Source organism: Poeciliopsis prolifica, unplaced genomic scaffold, assembly GCF_027474105.1.
Source record: "Poeciliopsis prolifica strain line A6 unplaced genomic scaffold, Auburn_PproV2 SCAFFOLD049, whole genome shotgun sequence".
NCBI lineage: Eukaryota > Metazoa > Chordata > Actinopteri > Cyprinodontiformes > Poeciliidae > Poeciliopsis > Poeciliopsis prolifica.
The window spans coordinates 2,060,278-2,081,349 of NW_026562424.1; the positions used below are offsets into that span (position 1 = coordinate 2,060,278).

Genomic DNA, 21,072 nt, shown 5'->3' on the forward strand with positions numbered 1-21,072 from the left:
CCCTTTTAGGATTTTTATTAAACCAGTTTGTTTCATTTGTTGATAAAATGTAAGGAACAGAAAACGTTATAAATATTCAAAGAGTTGACCTGTATTCAATACCATTTAAATTGCATTTATTTGTTTTTTAATTATTATTTTACATATATAAAGAGGACTTATTGAAAAAGCAAACCTCGTCATAAGGAAATACAGCAGCTGCATGCAGGCGCCATCTGGTGGTCGAACATTTCAAATGACTGCGTCTAAACTATTATTTTTTAGCTAGTGTGTGTTTTTGTGTCATTTTAATGAAAATATAGGTAGTGAATGAATAAAGAAATTAAAAATAGTGCAAATATTCAAAGTATGCATAAAAATTAAATTAAAGTGTCTGCTAAAAGTAGCTTAAATATGTGGATTTCAAATTAAAACTGAAGTCCAAAGTTGGAATAATGTCTGCTTTACATTTGAAAATAAATAAATACACAGTTTGTAAGAAGGAAGATTTTATTTCTGGTGCTTGAAGTGGTGACGAAGCAGCAATATTAAGATGCATATGTGGTAAAACATGAAAAGAAAAATATCTCCAAACAAAATTACTTATAATTTAAACATTTCAGTGATGATTTACTCACACAATTCCTCCCTAAAATATCAACTCTATGTTTACATGCCTCTATGTCCAAGTAAAAAGAGTTAAGTTTTCATGTTTCATGTTTGAAAGTATTTCTGTTAGTCATCCATGCATAATTTCTCTGCTTAACATAGGAAATAAATTCAATAGATTCTGAAATTACGTAACTGAAGAAACTTGAAATAATTAAAAATAATAGATTTTATGTACATTTTCCAAAGGCCATAACAAACAGAAAAAACTGTCAGCAGTACAAACATAATACAAAGGCCAAAAGGATCAATTGTTACCCATTTATTTAAATCCTAAACTAAAACGTTGATCTCTACGAACGATCCAGTATTAATCTAAACATGCTAAGCTAACATGCTAACAGCTAGCACTCATGAATGGACAGAAATGTTTATTTGGAAAATTATAAAATATATGTAAGTTAAACAGTCATAACTAGAAATTCCAGAAAAAGAAACACTGTTTTCTATTGGGAGGAATTAAATCTTACTAAATCAGTTATTTATTAAATTGTAAATGTCTGTCAACTGTTAATAAACCTGTCATAATAAACACAACATCAACAGTTTCTGAGATCAAAGTATGAAAATGATCTTGCAGCTGCTGTACAGCTGCAAACTGAGGCTTTAATTTAGAATTATTAACTATTTATATGTAATTGTTTAATCTAAAATTAAGGTGAAGCCAAATATCAACATCAAACACCAAGAAAAGGAAATAAAGTCTAAAAATAACAAACATTTAGAAGAGATTCGCCGCCTTCTTCATGTCGTTACGCTTCCAAAGCGGAAGTTTGTCAAATTCCTGGATTTTCATCCCAAAGATTTCAAAGAATGAATCTGGAGATAGGTGGCGCTGTGACAAACAAAGCAGGAGGGAATGAAATGAAAGAAAAACTGTAAATATAATTATACCCATCACACTGAGGATTATGTGTCTTATGCTTTAGTATTACAGAAAGACACAAGGCTTTTGTTTAATGATCTAATGATGATAATCAAGGAGAGCAATGGTGAGGTCAGACACTGATGTTGGATGTGTGACTCAGTCCTGAGTAAAATGTGACATTTTACTCAGGTTTTGACTTAAAACTTGCTCCTATTTCCTGCTGAAAAGCTACTTGGAAGCTAGTTTCATCTTATTCTAAGTGTACTAAGATATTTACAATAATATCTAGCCAAAAAATACTTGGTACGATTTTGTGTTTTTGCAGTGAATCTGCAGAATCTGCCAAAGGAAGATTCACATTCTGCATTTGGATCGGATCATAATCTGGTTGTTTTACCTCGAGTCTCGTTCTGTCCACGTCCCTGGGGAGTTTCACTCGGCCTCCGTTTGAGACTTTAAGCAGCTCGTATGGATAAACCTTGAAGACAAACACAGGCAGAAGATGCTTTTTAAGGACAGATTTATTCACATCTAAACATCTATTTGTGTGACAAAGCAGATAATCTAAGCAATGACTCCTGAAGTAGCAGCAACAAGACTGAAGTTAATAGCAAGCAGAATGACGATAAGAATGTTGTAAGAAATACAACGAGGAACTCAGGAATCTGAACAGATAATAGAGAAGATATAAAACAATACTTGCTTTAGGTTCCGATAAATTAGGCATAGACACTCCTCTGTCCACTCGGGTTAGTGGCAGCTGATCATCAGCGGTGAGCTACATTATGAAACATGCAGGAAGTCATGGTGCGATGAATCAGCAGGTAAGCAGTGAGGTAAGCAATATTATCAGAAGACATCAGTTCATTGATGTTTTATTGATAAAATGAGCATTATGCTTGATATGAATCCAAGTTTACACTGCAAAAGCATAAATCTTACCAAGTATTTCTGTCTAAAAACTAACTTATGAGTAACTTTTCAGCAACATAAAGGATCAATAATCCTTTAATACTGATGGCAAATTATTTCTTGTTCCACTGGCAGATTATTTCATTAATAATATGGAAAAAATGTTTAGTTACAAATGAAATAATCTACCAGTGGAACTAGTAAGTTTTTTCAATATTAAATAATTACTTACTTAAAACAAGCTCTTGTTTCTTGCTGAAAAGCTTTTTCTAAGTTAGTTTTGTCTTATTGGACATGTAGTAAAATATTTGCATCAGTCCAACAATTCTTGGTACGATGTTGTGTTTTTGCAGGGTAGATCATTTTTCGTCACAGTGCCGTTGCACTCAGTGAAGAGTCGAGGCGATAAAAGGACGGCCAGAAGGAGTCGCTCTCACGCACCTTGAAGTCTGAAAGGAGAGAAGAAGAAGACACCAGTTTGAAATTAATGTCTAAAAAAGTTGGTAAAATCATGAAGAATGATGTGGAAGAGATAAAACCTGAACACTTACTGAATCTGTCAGCGCTGCTGAGGTGGAAACCGGGCAGAAAACGAGGCTTAAAAGGCAGAAAAACATGAGAAATTTTACATTTATGATTTTTCTCATTTTAAAATGACAAGAATAAAATTTAAAAACTATGGCAATAACATCACAGTATTACAAGAATAAAGTCAAAATATTGAGACTTTGTTATATTGCAATTTTATTCTTGTAATGTTATCACTTTATTTTCATGCAAGTTTATTCTCACAATTTTATGACTATTCTCATAATTAAGAATTACAATTTTTTAATTGTATTAATCTATTACATTTTTTTCCTTGGTAATGCTAATACTCCATCATACTGATGGGAAGAGACGTTAAATATTATTACATTTTAATAAATGCTCATCAGATGTAGAGACAGCTATTTGTTAATATTTGATTAAATATTTGTTAACTGCCCCTTTAATCACAATCTTGATATGAAAATGAAAATTTTCTATCTCATGCTTTACATGACATGAAAATATAATTTTATTATTGTCCTTTCATACATATAAACTGAAAACATATATAAATCAATTTCAGTCTGGTTAATTTAACTCTAAATGTCACTGAAATCGAAGTAGATTGATGAGTTAAAGCCATTTTTTCTTTCTTTTGGTGGAACAGAGACGAGTTTTGCTCACCAAACTCAGGAAGTTGTGGCTGAATCCGGGCAGAGACTCAGTTTGGGTCGAGGAGGAATCAGGATCTGTGTGAAAGTGAGACAGCAGACAGATAAGCTCCTCATGAGACGACTTACGGCTCAATTCCCCGAAACAGATCAGATTACAGAGGAAAGCAGACTTTCAGAACTAAACTGGACTGTCCTCTTGATTGAAACCAACTATTTTAGTCTAGTTTCTATTCAACTGTCATCGACAACTGAACAAAAAATCTGTCAGCCTGAGTCATAAAAAATATCAGCAATAATCTGGGTAATGCAGAAAGTTTTAAGAGAAACATTCTTTGGTTTACAACTCTAGTCGTTTTCTGAATATTGTTTTATTTAGTATTTTTGATTGTAGTTGTTTTTTTCCCTTTTTATTTTGTTAAACCCAAACAATAAACCCCAAACTGTTAAACCTTTAACATCTCGGTTTGTTTAATGTTATTTCTCCTTCCTCCGGCTGAGCTGAGATCCAACATAAGCCGAAACATATTTTATATAGCACAGATTTATGAAAGTGTTGGAATAGCCACTTGAATGATGGTTAGAAATGGTAACTTTACAGCTCTACCTGGCTGTTTATCAAGCTTTGATCTGCTGGCAGGAGGACGAACAGTTAGCAGGACATTTGTTTCTCTGGATGTTTCAATCAGAATCGCACCTTCAATTTTCCTGCTTCTTTGTTTGGGTTTCTGCTGCTTAGTGTTTGAAAAATATCAAAAATAGAAAATACTTCAGTCAGTGACTCCTGCTGATTGATTGTTCTCATTGATACCAAACAGGATAAAAACAGGGCTGGTGTAAACAAACACAACTTTAGCAATGGTTAGATAAACTTTGGAATATTTACTGTAACAGAAAATATTCAATAAATGCTCAGAAACAGATAAAATTGTTTTCTGTCATGTCCAGACTCTGACCACTCTGATTATTTTTCTGTTTCACCTGAAAAATAATCTTTATCTTCTTTGTTGCAGTCATTTTTAATAAATTTGAATATTATTGATTAATTCATTATGTAAATAAATTACCCACATATTAATGTCTTCAAGCCTTTATTTCTGTTGGATATGATGATTTTCTGCTTACAAACAATGAAAACAATATTTAAGATTAGAATATCACAACACACCATTAAAATAAGTTTAATAAAAAGTATTTTCAAAGTTTCTTGTCTATAATGTTGTTAAAGTTAAAACTTATATTCTCATTTAATAAAAATGACTGAATAAAGATATTATTCAGTCAGATAAGGGAACTTTGATGAACATTATTGGGATTTTATTTGACAAACCAGCATTTATGTAACTTATTTACTTTTAAATTGTGTTATGCTTGGTTGTTCAAATTTATTTTCGTTAAAAGAGTAGGATTTGGGTCACTTTCTTTCAAAATGCTTGGTAATTATTTAGTTGATTTTAAAAATTTAATTAAAGCTAATTTAAGTTTATTTTGTTTTTTGGAAGAACTCTCCATTTTTGTTCCCGGGTCGTCAGAACCTCCTGTAATGTTGAGGAGGTTAAATGGATACAGGAAGTGATGGAAAAGGAGAATAAAGAATGAACACTGTATTTTTCTGTAATCATTTCTGTGTTTGTTTTTCACCTGGTCGGTGGAAATGCTGCGGCGATCTGGACGGACTGTAGCTGTGTTGGCGCCACATGGTTTGACCTCCAAACGGACCGTCACTCAAAGATTTTGGCACACAAGGTCTCGTTTCAAAGCTCTCCTAAAACATGGATGGAAAACATGAGGATGAGTGACTGGTTGGGTTTTAACCTGGAGCAGGAGGTGAGACGGTGGTTTTTACCTCTGTGGTTTCAGACACGTTTCCTGGTGACTGAAGCAGAAAAAAGAGGAAAAATCAATGCAGTTACAGAAACTTAACTTCCTGTACGAGAAGGAACCAGAAGAAACTCAAATTGTTCTCAGATAGCTTAGCATTAAATCTAAAGCTAACATTTTATTACACATCTTTATTGGAAATGTTAAAGGTGCAGTAGGACTTAACAAATAATAAGCCTTAGTTCTGCTAACACTAAAGTCCAATGCAAACATGCAGCACTTTAGCTATGTGTTCTGCTTAAGATTCGGATCTGTGAATTTTTGCTTTTTTTTGTTTCATCAACAATACGTTAGTCTAAATCCACTGCAGATATGAACAAAAGTAAATTTCCACCAAAAAACTCAGAAGTTATGAGATTAATCTCGAGACTTTTTTTAGAAAATACTTGAAAATGTCTGATTGTGAAAAGATCAAATTGCCCACCAAAAAAAAAAAAAAAAAAAAAAAAACATTTGAGATCAATCTCAAAAAACTTTTAGTTTCAAAAGTCACAAATTTTTTCTAACTTTTCAACCAATTAAGTCAATAATTTATCAATATTATGGAACTAGAACCAGGTTGCTAGGTAATGCGCTGGCTTGTCTGGGGTTGCTAGGTAACGCGCTGGGCTTGGCTGGGGTTGCTAGGTAACGCGCTGGGCTTGGCTGGGGTTGCTAGGTAACGGTGTCAGTAGACCTAGAACTTTTTCATCAATATCAATGAATTCTTGACTCTAAGCTCTTATATGTTTCTGAAAAGTTACTTGTAAGTTAGTTTTGTCTTATTTCAACTGTACTAAGATACGTACAATAAAAACTAGAAAAAATACTTGCAGTTCAATTGATTATTGTTAACAAACTTGAATATGTCTTTTCCCTTTAGAGTTGTTCTTTGATCACATAAAATCCCAGTTTCATGCTGTGAAGTGTGAAAGCAGGTCTGTGTCTGAAGGCCTTACCTCCGTCAGGCTCCGTCCGGTCGCAGCGTCTCCTCCGTCGTCCACAGCGCAGGAGTTCACAGACTTATAGGAAATCATGTCTGGATGCTCTATATCATATATAGCCTTGACTCTGGGAATTGCTGCTAAGTCTCGGTAATCAATAATCTCATTATCTACTCTTGCCTGGAAGAAGGAGCGGAGACGTTCACAGACACACACAGAGAGACAGCGGAGGTCAGGCTGAGGGGAAACTGACAGGGTTACATCTCAGCAGGGAGGAATCAAGCTTTAATCCCGCAGCACCATGACTCCCCCGCCGTTGGCACTTCATAGCCTGAATCTAACAGTTCTTCCACTTGTTTCTGTTCAGATCAAGGCTTTGACTCGCATGGTGCTTTGATGGGAATTAAAGAGTTCTTCTTTTAAGAAAGGCATAATGCAGGAAAACACACCAAAGCACTGTTTCATCCAGCAGCTGAGCCTCTTATGAGGCCGATTCACTCTAATGGAGAAAATGTAAACTAAAATCACATTTTCTCAAAACAACAAAAGCTACTTCCGATCAGTCAAGGTTCAGAGATATTTAGAAAATCTAAGTATGAAGAAACTGATTCTGATGCAGTTCCTATAAAATGTTCTAAAATGAAACATCTTTCACAATCGCCTCGTCCAGGTGACCGCCCTGTTTGAATGAAAGTGTTTCACTGAAAAACATGGAGAACACTGCAAAAAACATAGATGTTGTCATAGATTTAGGTCTAGTTTCTAATATGTTATTTCACTTAAAATAAGATAAAATTGCTGTATAAGTAACTTTTCAAGAAGACATAGGAGCTTTTTTTAAATCTCTTAATATTGGTGAAAAAATCTCGTTCCACTGTTACCTAGCAACACCAGCCAAGCCCAGCCCGTCGCCTAGCAACGGCAACGCGCTGTTGCTAGGCTTCCACTGGCAGATTATTTCAGTTACAATATGAGACATTGTATTATTAATACTAGTGCTTTATTCTTAAAAATACTGAGGAATTATTTACTGAAAACAAACTCCTATATCGTACTAAAATGTTACTTATCATTTGGTTAAGTCTTATTTATACTACCAAGTACTACCAATTACCATGGTATCGTAGTACTCGGTAGGATTTTGTGTTTTTGCAGTGTGAGAGAAGATTCTGGAATTGGGTCAGCATCAGAACTTACACAGATGGTTCTGCCGGGGCTGCTGGGAGTGCAGGATCCGGGTCGGGAGCAGGAGCTTTCAGATGACGATCTGTTGGGCTGGAGAACATCGAACAGTCTGAATGTTCCTCAGGTTAGGGTGGCAAGCAGCAACGATTCAGTGTGTCGGTGCATTGAGGGAGGAATGTCAGTTCAACCTTACAGCCTCGAAAAGCAGAAGTGGATCCTGCTGCACAACTAACAAGACTGCAGTAAGTGGTTTCTGGATGGTAAGTCAACAACTAAACAATCTATCTTTTCCAGCAGTCATTGTACAGAGCAAACAGCGGAAAAACCAGCGGACCGAAGTCACGGAGCGCTGCTGGGGTTGCTAGGTAACGGGCAGTATCTGCTGGGGTTGCTAGGTAACGCGGCAGTATCTGCTGGGGTTGCTAGGTAACGCGGCAGTCTCTGCTGGGGTTGCTAGGTAACGCGGCAGTATCTGCTGATTTGTGACGTTCTATTCTGGAGTTTGTTGAAACGACTCAGACAACAAAACACTTTAATTTAATGCCAAAAATCAGCCGGCTGTTGTTTTTTTATTTTGTTTTGTTTTAAAGACCAAATGGAAAAACAAAAACTTACAAAATGTGAATTTTTAAATCGAACCATAAGCGGCGGCGGACATTTCTGTTTCCGTAAACAGAGCATTGATGTCTGACGTCTCTGAGCTTCCTCTGCGTTTTGGTCACTTTGGAGTCGTAAAGTTTTCACACAGACGTTTGAGTTCAGCCACGTTTAATCAGAAGAAACAACCAAAAAATTTAATGTTTTTTATTAGCAAAAAAAAACTGGAATTGAGCATCAAGACCTGCTGTGTGAAAACTGGACTGTTGCTCCGTTAATCTGTATAACAAGAGTTGCACTTTATGAAATGAGGCAGAAAATATTAAAACATTTCATTATATTCTAATTGTTTGAGCTGTAATTTTATTACAAACTTAATTTTGCTGTGGAAGTTAGAGCAAACTGGGGAGCTGCTGTGACTATAGGAAAATTTGCACAAAACACAAAAATCAGAAAAAAACAGCAAATCATGCATCAAAATCAGTAAAGGAGTGAAAAATTCTCACCACTAATATGCCAAAAATTAGTATTTTTATTCAGTTTTCAATAAAAAAAATCTTACTTCAGTTAAGTTTCAGCCAACATTTTGTCATACTGCAATTATAAACTTTATCTTGATTTTATGTGACCAGTTAATTACAGTCTGGAATTAATTAATGACATTTTATTTGAAAATATTTTCAATTCAAAAATCTTTTTGAATGTTTATTGATTTTAATCTGTTAAACCAACAGTTTGGTACGACGGCGTATTAGAAAACAGGAAGAGTATATTTCTGCATTTGCTACAAAAACAGAAATATTTAGATTAATCTCAGGAGGGCATAAACATTTTTCAGAGCCTTTCTCATTAATTCCCAATGAAATTCATAAAGATTAGTGGTTGTTGCATGACAAAATGTTTTTTCTGTTTATTAATGACTCGGTTGGTGCTGAAGAAAAACAAACTCCAAACAATAATGACCTTCAGTTCACGTGGGGGGAAAAAGAAATCAAGACATGGAGTCTTTGCTCTGCTGACCTGGAAGGGAAACGTGAACCCGTCATGTTGACGCTGACGCTACTGTAAAGAGCGTGAAGCTCCAGAGAAACACACAGCTGGTGAAACTAAAGCGCGACTCTGGTTTTGAATCTTTCTGTTTCTAAGTGAGCTCACCCTGCAGCTCTCCTCCGCTCTGCTGCCGTCTTTGCAGTTTGGATGCCAGATGGTTGAACCTGTGAAAACGTCGACATTTAGCTTCAAAAAACCAGAAACGTTCCAAAACCAAGAGGAACGGTTGGGAAATAAATCAGTTCCATTGATTCAGTGAAAGTTATGAAGATTTTATTTTTGGAAAATTTAGATTTTTTTACTTCTTGGTTTTCCACAGTTCACGGCGGCCATCTTGTTTGACAGTCTATTTATTTAAACTTCACCACAACATTTTAGGGTCAGGCTATGATTTCATTTTTTATTATTTTTATTTGAATAAAATCTGAATATTACAAGAATACAGCTGTACCTGAATACAGTGGATTAATAAGAGAATTCAGTTTTGATATTACCGGAATACGTCGTAATGTTAGGAGAATAAAGTAGTAATTTTATGAAAAATTAAAACTTATTTTTACTTGTTGAGCATTTTGTGAATTTATACTTGGTGAAATTATGAAGTGTTAGAGCCATTTCAGATATAACAAAAATGTTATTTCTGACATAATGTCTCCTGAAACAAGTTTTAAAAGTCAGAAAAATGTTTTGAAAAATCAATAAATTTCAGGTTTTTAAGCAATTCTTTTTTTAGTTTTTAGACAAATGAATTTCTTGTTTCTTAATTAAAAAATTCTGAGTTTTCAAGCTAAATTTTATTGTTTTAAACTCGGGAATGTATGACCATATACACAATTTTGAAAAATTGTAGCTTAATACTGTACAAAGCCACTTTTTAAAAATACTTTGTCATTTATCATTCATTCTTTAGAAGAAAAATTAAGGGTGGAAATGGATTAAAATCAGATGTGTAATGTTATGTTCAAGCCGTGTCGCCGGCTCTACTCACCCTGTACGTACATTTCCTCTCCTTCTGTGAACGTTTTGCCACATCGGCTGCATTTTGCGCAGCCGGGGTGATAGTGTCGTTCTCCAGCCTTCAAACAGGAAACAGGCGGATCAGGCTGATTCGATCATATCGTTTAATGTTCCATTATTGTCATCAGTGTAAAAACACAGGATCTGTGGTCCATACCAAACATATTCATTAGATTTTTTGCTTAAAATCATTCTTAAATAATGACATTTTTGGCCGGTGGTTGCTAGATAACAGCGCATAGCCAGTCTAATGTGACTTCACATTTGGGAGGTTTTAGAAAAGGCTCCAGTTCCAAACACTGAAATACATCAATTTATTCTCAGAAAACAAACAACTGGGAGGTTTTAAAGCATCATTTAAATCCACATTTCTACAGATTCTCATGTGTTTACAGAAGCAGCTGAGACCCAGATAAAAACGGACTAAAATAAATGTTGCTAAAACAATATGACCTTTCTCACCTCAAGGACTTTTCCTGTTATGAACCTCTGACACGCTTCACATTTGACCCCAAACTGAGCCTGGTAGTCTCTCTCGCAGTACGGGAAGCCATCCCTGACACAAGAGAGCACACACTTTCTGGTAGGTTCAGATTGTAGAAAATATCTTTGGTTTATCAAAGTTAGCTAAATAAGACAAACCTACAGGAAAGCGTGAAGGGAAGGGGGTGTACTTACTTATTGATGTACTCCCCACTCAGGGTCTTCCTGCAGGATGTACATTTGAAGCAGCCGAGGTGCCACTGAGCTCCCAGCGCCAACAGAGCCTGGCCGTTCTTAATGTCTCTGCCGCAACCAGAACAATCTGACGGACAAAAACACAAAATACTCACATTCAAAAATACTTCATTAATTCAGATGAGGTTGAGGAATTAACTACATGGTTCATTCTGAGACCTAAAGAGCAGAAATTTTACTTATAAGAAGCAAAAGATGGTGACAATACTGTGAACTTCACTTCCTCTTAAACTGCAAACAGTAATTATGTGAGTATTAGGAAAAGGAAAACAATATACATCTACATTTCTAGACAAAAAACCCCTCCATAAATCAAACATAAAAGAATATATATATATATCTGCTTTCATTTTTATTTACGTCAGTTTTGGTCCTCCATACATAAGTTCCACAGTGTTGTATTTCTATATGAAAGTGTTCTGACCAAGTTATGTAATGACACAATTTTGTTCAAGTGGCTCTAATTGTTTTGCTTCTGTATAAATTAACTTATTGATTCACTTAAATATTAACTGAAGAAAACACAAATTACAGAAGCTTTCAAATTTCATTCAGTTAAGTTTGACTGTTACCAAACAGTGATGTGATCTTATTTGCAGCCTAAGGGCTGCAATCTTTGTTCCTCTGAAGGTTTAGAGGAACAAAGTTCAGGATTTATTATATTTCACATGAAAGTGAGAATATAACTACTCACTGTTGGGATGTCGGATGGGATTAGGAGACGCAGGTTCATTGCAGCGCTGACAGAGACATTTTTTTCCCCTGAAGGTGACAAAGTCGCCTGCAGGGAAGGGCTGCCTGAGATGCAGAGAAAACAAACATAGATGAGACCAAACCGTCCCTCCCTCAACCTAAAGCTGACAGATTGTTGTGTTTCATTACTTGCACATGGTGCACACGAAGCAGGCCGGGTGGTAGGACTTTCCCAGGACGGTGACCACCTCCCCCTCCACGAATTCGCCGCAGCTGGTGCACGGCGTGCCGTGGAGGCGCTGGAAGTCCACCGGGCAGAGGCAGTCGCCGCTCCTCATGAAGAAGCCGCTCAGAGCCAGATCACAGCCGCACACTGGGGGGAAGGCAGGCATTAAAAAAATCTGCTTCAGCTGCTGGACATCGTATCGTTTAGTATTTATTGTTAGCAAAACAATTAATTAATCCAGTGCTTCTCAAATAGTGGGGCGGGCCCCTTTGGGGGGCGCGGTGCGATACCTGGGGGGGCGCGTGATCCTGGGGAACAGGCTTTTTTTTGGCCGAACTAGTATAAAGTGTAATTGCGCACAGTAGGCGGCAGTGGCGCTCTCATTGTTACTTCTGTCACGTTTGCGACAGTGCAACATTTTACGACTTACAAGACAACAGGTTTGCCTTGGTTAGCAGTGTTAAGTCAACAAAAAGCTCCGACTGCGTTCTGTCTATGGCTTCCGTTATTCAACAACCCCCAACATGAAAAAGTTTTTAACAGGGATGAAAAGAAAAGCGGAGAGAGACAAAGATAATGAGACAACAGAAAGTCAACCGAAAGCTAAGAAGAGGAAATACGACGAAGCGTATTTAGCGCTTGGCTTCACTGTGACTACAGTTGGAGAAGAGGAAAGACCGGTGTGTTTGCTGTGTCTAAAAATGCTCGCAGCGGACAGCATGAAGCCAAATAAATTAGCGCGTCACTTAAATACGTTACATCCCAATCACGCCGATAAGCCGCTAGAGTTTTTTCAGCGAAAATATGTTAATAAGGAAAAATGTTATGCAGAGATGGATAGTCACGGTGGGGAGTGGGGGGCGCGAATAGTTTTCTTCTTGCTAGGGGGGGCGTAACGGAAAATAATTGAGAAGCACTGAATTAATCGCATGACACATTAAAACAATAATAATAATGAAAAATAATCATTTCCATTTGCACAATTTATTTTCTGTCACCTTTTACCAAAACCTGGTTTTTAGTCTGGTCCATTGGTCTCAACTAGCCTCAACTAATTATTGCTAACTAAATATTTAACCCACAATGTAAACATTCAGCAAGCAAGCTAAATGTTTAGCTAGTTAACAAGTTTATACTGATTAATGTCTTTGGATTAATCTTGTTCAAATACTTAGCTAGTTAGTAAGCTATGTACTTAGCTTGCTGGATAAATATTTAGATAACATATTTAGTTAGCTTGCTAACTATGTACTTAGCAGGCTAAGTACTTAGCTAGTAGCTAGCAAGCTAAATATTTATCTTACAATCTAAGTATTTAGAAAGCAAGCTAAATATTTAGATTGAAGCTAACTATTTAGCTTGGAAAGTAAATATTTAATATGTAACCACAAAATGAATGACATGGTGAAAATATCACTGAAAAATGAACAATATTTTTGTTTTCCTTCTATGACATCCTAAACAAACCAAAATATTGCTGTTTATTCATGGTTGCGTAACTGTAAAAACGTCATAGTTAAAGTCTATATATAAAATTAGTTTAATGTCAGGTTGTTGTACCTGAAAGTGATGGATGAAGGAACACTGTCTAATTTCTCATAGAAATCTTCAGAAGTAAGCTTAGGTTTCACAGTTTGAAGTATCGTCTTTTATCAGACTGTTGTCACATTTAGGACTCCCTGCAAACAGCTGAATGTAATCACACATTGTCAATCTAATGAAAAAGATTCGTCTGTTTGGCCAGACCTTCTGAAACGTCGCTGATCGGGTCATGGATGTAAATCTCTGTCTCTGTCAGCTAAGTGGCAGCTGCCACTGACCTGCTTTCCTCTCCACTTGTTTGCAGACATTTGATACTCTGTCCTTCAGAATGCGCCGGGATGCCAGAAACAGATTTACGCCGCTCTATTCTGGTCCGCTGAGACTCACTCAGAGAAAAACTAGGATTTAAATCGCTTTCTTCCTATGACTGTTTATTTATTCCACTTCAAAATCACAAAACCTTGCAGAGTATTTCGGCCTAGTTTTTATTGCAAATATTCTAGAACACCTGAAATGAGTCAACGCTACCGGCAGCAAGATAAAAGAGTTTGTTTTAGATTATTAAGACATTTTTCCCATCTTATAAGTGAAAAGTATGGAAGTGAAACTAATATTTTGTCATCAACATAAATGCTTAATTCACTTAAAACAGGCTCATATATCTTGGTAAAAAGTTACTTGTAAGTTAATTTTATCTTATTTCAACTGAATTAAGATATTTACATTAGAAACTGCACCAAAAATACTTCATAAATATTTCCACCATATTAATTTACAAAAACATACAAGAACTGCAACTCCCGATTAGCCTGATATGTGACACTCATCTGATTCGAAACATTTAAATCCACATTTCTACAGATTCAGAGTTTTTCTCCTGTTGAAAGTGTCTTTGTTTTTTTCCCAGGCCGTAAACAGCAGAGCAACAACATGAGCAGCTTGTCAGGACTGATTAGTCGGGACAAAGGCTCGCTGCAGGAAATATGTCCGCTATGAAGCGGAGAAACTCTGCTGACTGCAAACCCAGGAGGATCTCACAACAACCCGTTCCAGATGATTGGAATAAATTCAGATTCACGAGGCTTAAAGGGGATCGATCCATTGCAGTTTGTTAACAAAAATACAATAAAGCCTGGGTTACATTTAGCTCTTCGCTTGTGAAATATATGGTAAAAGTGCTTCCATACACAGGTCAGGATAGGACTATGGTCTACACAGAACATGTTCACATTTTTTCACTCTTAGATAATGAGATTTTAATCCAATCAGCTCTGTATATTCTGAGAATAATTAGTTTTCAGGCGTGTTGTCACTTTAAATCCAAATAACTCAACAAAAACACAAAATCTACTAAGAGTTTTGGTCTGTTTTATAGCTCTGTACACTTCTTCATAAAACTAATTTATAAGGAACTTTTCAGCAAATATAGCAGTTTATTTTGAGTCAATAATTCCTTAAAATAGATGTTCTATTTTCACTGGCTGATTATTTCACTAATAAAAAGTGAAACTGGTTATAAGTTAACTTCTAATTTTCCCAAAATGTAATAATCTGCCAGTGAAACTGCAACTTTTTCATCAATATCATTTTGTGCTTTAGTAGCGGAGCTGCTACTGGCCACACCCCTCAACTCACCGTTTACAAAAACATTTGAAAATGGCTGCAAACAGATGCACAATAACACAACTGTACATCCTTGAAAAGCAGAAGTGGGGCCTCCTCCACAACCAATAAAAACACAGCAAGTGGATTCTGGATGGTAAATCAACTTAACACTTGTCTTTTCCAGTATCTGCTGATTTGTGTCGTTACATTCGGAAGGTTTTTGAAACGGCTTGTTTTCCAGACACCAATAAACATTATCTTATTGCCAAAAAACGGCTAAATGTTTATTTTAAGCACTAAAAACATTCAAAATGTGAATTTATTAAGTGTTTATCCTTAACTCTGACTGATTTGCTGACAATATTTTTAAACTCCATGTGGGGATAACTCCTTGTTTAGCTGAACTGGAGCATGTGAGCGTTACCTAACACAACAGCAGCATCCAGGGCTGAAATAGACGCAGTCATTTGGTGCAAAGGTGAGGAAATTGTTTTCTGACTCACCCTTGCATGTGAAACACTTTAGGTGGAAGTAGCTGCTCTGCACTCGCAGGGCCTCTCCTTTGCACACTGCTCCACATCTGAAGCACTGGATTTGCTGTTTTCCTGCTGGAGGACCCGGCTGGCAGTCCGGCGCGTGCAGCACTACGGGGGGAAGAAACAGAAGCACTGGTGACGAGGCGGATTCATGTAAAAACTGTCACATTCCATCCATTGTTTATCTAGTAGTTAAAAAAAAACATTTATTTAGACAGAAAACTACCAAACATCTGCCTTTAAATCTAAGAGTTCATCCTAAATGGGTTTTGGTATTTAAACTGGTCTAATCCTCTTCAGTTTGAGAATAATAATAAAGGTTGCTGTGTTTTTCCTCTGAGCTTCATCAGATCTTCAACTCTGGGATCAGAGGAACTTTAATGAACTCGAGGCTTTGTTGTTACTCTGATAAATCCCATCAACTGAAGGACGCGCATCGCCCTTCTTAACTGTTTAGTAAATTCAGGCTGCGTTGCGGCGTCACATTCAGCCATGTTACAAGAGCAAAGAGTCTGGACAAGTAAGCAGATGATTTTTCACTAGAATCCAAACTCTGATTGGGAGAAAATCCAAATGGAAATGTACTTATTTATGAACCAAACTTCCTCCTGTCGGTTAGTTTAAAGACGAATTTTACAACTCATCCAATTCAGAGTTTTAAATTTAGTGCAGCTAAATCCACATAGAGTGGAGTCTCTGGTCAACGTGTAAAAAATAGGAAGAAATAATAAAAAAATAAATAAAAACTAAAGGTTTATCCATCCATCCATTTTCTGATCACCCTTCTCCCTAACGGGGTCGGGAGGTGCAGGTGCCTCTCCAGCTGCGTTCGGGCGAGAGGCGGGGTCACCTGGACAGGTCACCAGTCTGTCGCATAAAGGTTTACTATGTCCATTTGTTTTACTTCTTTCAATTGCATTTGAACTTTTCATTGGCAATCCACGATGAATTACATTTATTCATTTATATTCATATCTGAGTTTAAAATTTTTAACTTTTTGTCTTTTGAAACCATTTACAATATTTTTCTGATATTAACCTCAAAGTCTGAGAATTTTCTAGCAAATTTTCACTTGCTAAGCTCATAAATTTTCTTCTTTTTTTCTAGAAAATTTCTGATTAATCAAAATTTTCTGGGGGTTTTTCCTGGCAATTAAACGGCAGATCCTGTGATTAAACGGCAGTTTCTCACTGTTCACTATAAAACTGAACTTATTGTGATAATTTTGACTTTAGGACGCGTTATAGACTTTATATCATTCAAACGTTTCTTTCTCCGCCGCTAAGGTCTGTGAAGAAGCTGATCTGGTGTCAGGTATTAACAAATGTTCAATTTAGAAAGACGGCAAATGGAGAGAAACCGGAGAGGGGGCGGCTCGTCGCTCACCATTATCTGCAGCTATAAAAAGCCGAAGATAAAGCGGGAGTGAGGGAGGATTGCTTCTTTTCACTTTGTTCTATTAATATTCGAGTTTAAGTTTCACACTCCAGTGGGTTTTAATGCAATTTTATGAAAGACACTCCATAATGCCATGTCAAGGGCAACATCAAGGTGTAAATTCACACAAATTTAAAGTATCTAAAAAATAAACAAAAGTAAAAATAATATATTGCGGAATAAGGATAAAATTATTATTAAGGATAAAACAATGTTCATTATTAGAAATACCTTGATCTAAGGAATGTGCAACTGAATAGGATATTTTTAGCAATATACATAATATGGGTGTGTATTAAAAGACAACATGAAAAACAAAACCTGTGTTAAATTTTCAGAAATTTTCTAGAAAACACTTTGAAATTTTGACCTTTTAAACTCAGAAAACTTCCGAAAGTAAAAATTTTTGCATCGGTTTTTGTTTTTGGCTTTTTCCCCTCATAACAATCAACTGAGTCTCTGTGAATTAAATTTCAGATCCCTACAGATTGCCAGAGGTCGGGCAAGCATTAGTTCAAGCTGCCAATTTCACTGTCAGTTTTAAGCATCCAGCATGCCGAGCTGAGTGAACCTTCAGTGCATTTATCCCGTTCAGTTGGGGAGAAAACAAACTCTGGTCCGCCTACAAATCTCAGTCTCCCTATGGCTGAAGTGAACTCTGGTGCGGTTTAAAGGTGTATGTGAATGCCCAGCGAACTGAAGCCCGCTACAAAAGCAGGAAGTGGACTACAGCGCAAGGCATTCTGGGTAAATACAACCAAGGAAACATGATAGCCCAGCACTAGCAGGAGAAACCTGACAGCTCCATTTTTGTTTACATTTTGTGAAGGAGGAAGATGCGCTCAGTGTCTTCTTCAGAGGTTTTAATGTCGTTTCCTTCAGTGGCTCTTGCTGCAGCGCCCCCATAGGCGAGGAGGGGAACAACTTTTTCCAATTAGTTTGGATCATTTGACAGTGCCGTGTGAAAGAGAACCGCAGCAGGAAACGTAACAAATGTTGCAACTTTGGTCCCAAATCGAACCGAGTACCGGACTATCAGGAGGAAGCACTCAGTTTATATTTTATGGATATTTATTGACAAAAAGTAAAGTTTATATTAAAGTATAAATATTGGCTTTCATGGGGTTAACTGAGGTGTTAAACTGACCCTTCAACAATAATTTCTCTCAGATTGCACAGTGATAATGGAACATGTGTCTTCATGTTCTATAATCCTAAAAAGTACAACGCTGCAGTGAGAGACGGCTCTAACATCACAATAACTTCTGCTGTCCTTGCACTTTTACCCACTTGGCAGCGTTTTATCACTGGAAGTTGGTTTTCTAGCATTTCCACAGCAGAGGTTGAAGAATCTCAAGGAAGTTTTAAAACTGTATTTGAATCGTATCGTTTTGTTCCAAGAATCCACAAAACTAAACATTTTTATTCAACTTACTGAAAAATTTCAGTTTAAAAGGCGTCTAAAGACCAAGACAAACTCCTTTTTTTAAGTATGAAGCAAAATAAAAGAAAAAAAATGAACAGAGAATGGAAAATTTTGAATATTTGTTCAATTTCTCAACTTTGACCCAAAATACTAAAGAAATAAGAAACATCTTGATGTAAAGTGAATACAAATTAAAACTTTTCTTTTTATGCATTTTTGACTGCAATTTTCTTAATAAGAATTTAAAAACAAATATAAAATTTCTGTTCTTTGATTTCAAAATCTAAATACATTTCCTGGTATTTTGAAAACAAACCATCTTGTTTCACTAAAGAAGCTTTTGTGCCTCTAATCTTATTGTTTATTTTGCTGATTCGTCTCCAAACGTCAACCCTGCTGCAGTTTAAAAAACTGTAGATATAAAGTGTAAATAATCCTAATAAATTAAAAAACAAATAATAAAGTTTGCATTTGCAGAGAGAAGTTGGGAGATTTTACCTTTCTGTTTCATGACTGCTGATTGTTCCCAGAGCGAAGAGACTAAACCAACGAACTGCTGCTGCGAGAGGAAAGGGGGCGGTCTGAAAACACACAGGGTGTGTGTGTGTGTGTGTGTGTGTGTGTGTGTGTGTGTGAGTGTGTGTGTGTGTGTGTGTGTGTGTGTGTGTGTGTGTGTGTGTGTGGTGTGTGTGTGTGTGTGTGTGTGTGTGTGTGTGTGTGTGTGTGTGTGTGTGAGTTAAATTCTGTTGTCTGTCTGATCCATGACCTCATCTGTGATGACAAGGGAGGAAGTCAGGCGGCCCATCCGCTGGGAGAAATGACCCTCCTTCATTTCATAAAGGTCTGACTGATTATGATGCTTCAGCTTCAATAAATGAGAAAATTAATTCAAAGTTTCTTTAGTTCAGCAGTAAAAGCAGCTTACAAAATGTGCTGGAGCTCAGATTGGGTTGCTAGGTAGCGGGCGGAATTCTGCTGGGGTTGCTAGGTAACGGGTGGAATTCTGGTGGGGTTGCTAGGTAACGGCACAGTGTCTGCTGGGGTTGCTAGGTAACGCGGCAGTGTCTGCTGATCTGTGACGTTATATTCTGGAGTTTGTTGAAACGGCTCGATTTGCAGAAACCAAAATAAGTTTTGGTCAAAAACTGGCGGAGTGTTTTTATTCCAGCTCCTTTGGAAAACTATTTCACTAACAGCAAGATATTTTGCCCATTTTTTACATTTCATTAAGTGAAATAATCTGCCAGTGGAACAAGAACTTTTTCCATGAGTGTTGAGGAATTATTGACTTTAAACAATCTCCTATTTCTTGTGAGTTAGTTCTGTCCTATTTGTAATAAAATCACTGCAAAAACACAAAATCTTACCAAATATTTTTGGTCTTGTGTTAGTGCAAGTATCTTAGTCCACTGGATAGAAGACAAGAAACTTTTCAGCAAATTATAGGAGCTTTCTTTGAGTCAAGATTTCCTTAATATTGATGAAAAAGTTATTTGTAAGTTACTTTTGTGTTCTTTCAAGAGCACAAATATTGTTGCTCTAGAAGTTAAACCAAGTTGACTGGCTGTGTTTTACAGTGTAGCAGGACCTGACCTGAGACCTCTGCAGGAATCCCAGCCAGCTTCTCACAGACGATGTAGTCGTCTGGGTTGATGAAGGGCAGCTGCTCCATCATGCACTGCTTGGGGATGAGGTAGAGGACCTCGGCCAGCTGCCCGTCCTCGATGATGGACATGCGCCTGACAGAGTTCTTCCTCTTGACCCGGTCCAGGATCACCATGTCGCTGCTGTTGCCGGAGCCGCACAGCTTCCCCAGGCTGTTGAGGTTCAGGAGGCCGGAGCGGTTCATGCTTCCAGCCGGACGGACCGCGTCTGAAACCAGGCAGCACTCTTCAGGCTCGGCTGCTCTCTGACTCCTTATCATTGTCAGTGTGTGTGTGTGTGTGTGTGTGTGTGTGTGTGTGGTGTGTGTGTGTGTGTGTGTGTGTGTGTGTGTGTGTGTTTTCCATCAGGACAAAGGCTAACTCCTACTACAAGCCCCCTAAGCAGATTAGGTGAGGTATATTTAGGGTTTCTCTTCAGAGGTTTTAAATTCAGGTAACCTTCTCTCCTCAGTTTGAGACGTTTCACCTCATGCTGTGATTATTTAACTACACTGCAAAAACACAACATATTACCAAGAATGTTTCGTCTACTTTGTAGTGCAAACATCTTATTACACGTAAAATAAGACAAAACTAACTTATAAGTAACTTTTCAGCAAATATAAGCGCTTATTTTTGTCAATAACTCCTATATGAAAAAGTTCTAGTTGAACATTATTTCACTTACATTACGAGACATTTTCTCCTGTTAGAGTAAATAATCTGTTAGTGGGACCAACTTTATAATCAATATTGATTAATTATTGCCAAGCTTTTACATCTTGCTGAATAAATGCTACCAAGTCGATTAGTAACATTTTTATATCAAATGTATTTAGATGTTTCTACTAGAAACTAGACCCAAAAACATTTGCTGACATTTAGTTTTTTCTACCAAAGGAGCAGCATGTACACTTAAAAAAAACACAAAGTATTTTCATC

General features: G+C 36.8%; 1 protein-coding gene across 2 annotated transcripts; it reads right to left on the reverse strand.

Annotated features, from left to right (window-relative positions):
- Positions 1-485: 485 nt before the first annotated feature.
- LOC129377761 (actin-binding LIM protein 1-like) lies at positions 486-20,398 on the reverse strand. Of its 2 annotated transcripts, XM_055057903.1 has the most exons (19): positions 20,081-20,398; positions 15,591-15,731; positions 11,904-12,087; positions 11,716-11,819; positions 10,962-11,088; positions 10,746-10,839; positions 10,255-10,342; positions 9,372-9,430; positions 9,180-9,236; positions 7,632-7,709; positions 6,450-6,614; positions 5,477-5,506; positions 5,272-5,395; positions 3,644-3,708; positions 2,980-3,025; positions 2,870-2,877; positions 2,220-2,294; positions 1,914-1,994; positions 486-1,483 (listed from the first exon to the last, which is right to left on the reverse strand). In XM_055057903.1, the coding sequence occupies exons 1-19, from the start codon at positions 20,334-20,336 to the stop codon at positions 1,370-1,372; spliced, it is 1,896 nt and encodes a 631-aa protein (XP_054913878.1). In that variant the 5' UTR covers positions 20,337-20,398; the 3' UTR covers positions 486-1,369. The 2 variants fall into 2 exon arrangements, with proteins under 2 accessions (XP_054913878.1, XP_054913877.1); XM_055057902.1 differs by lacking the exons at positions 486-1,483; positions 1,914-1,994; positions 9,180-9,236 and having other exon boundaries at positions 2,220-2,877.
- Between the last annotated feature and the right edge of the window lie 674 nt (positions 20,399-21,072).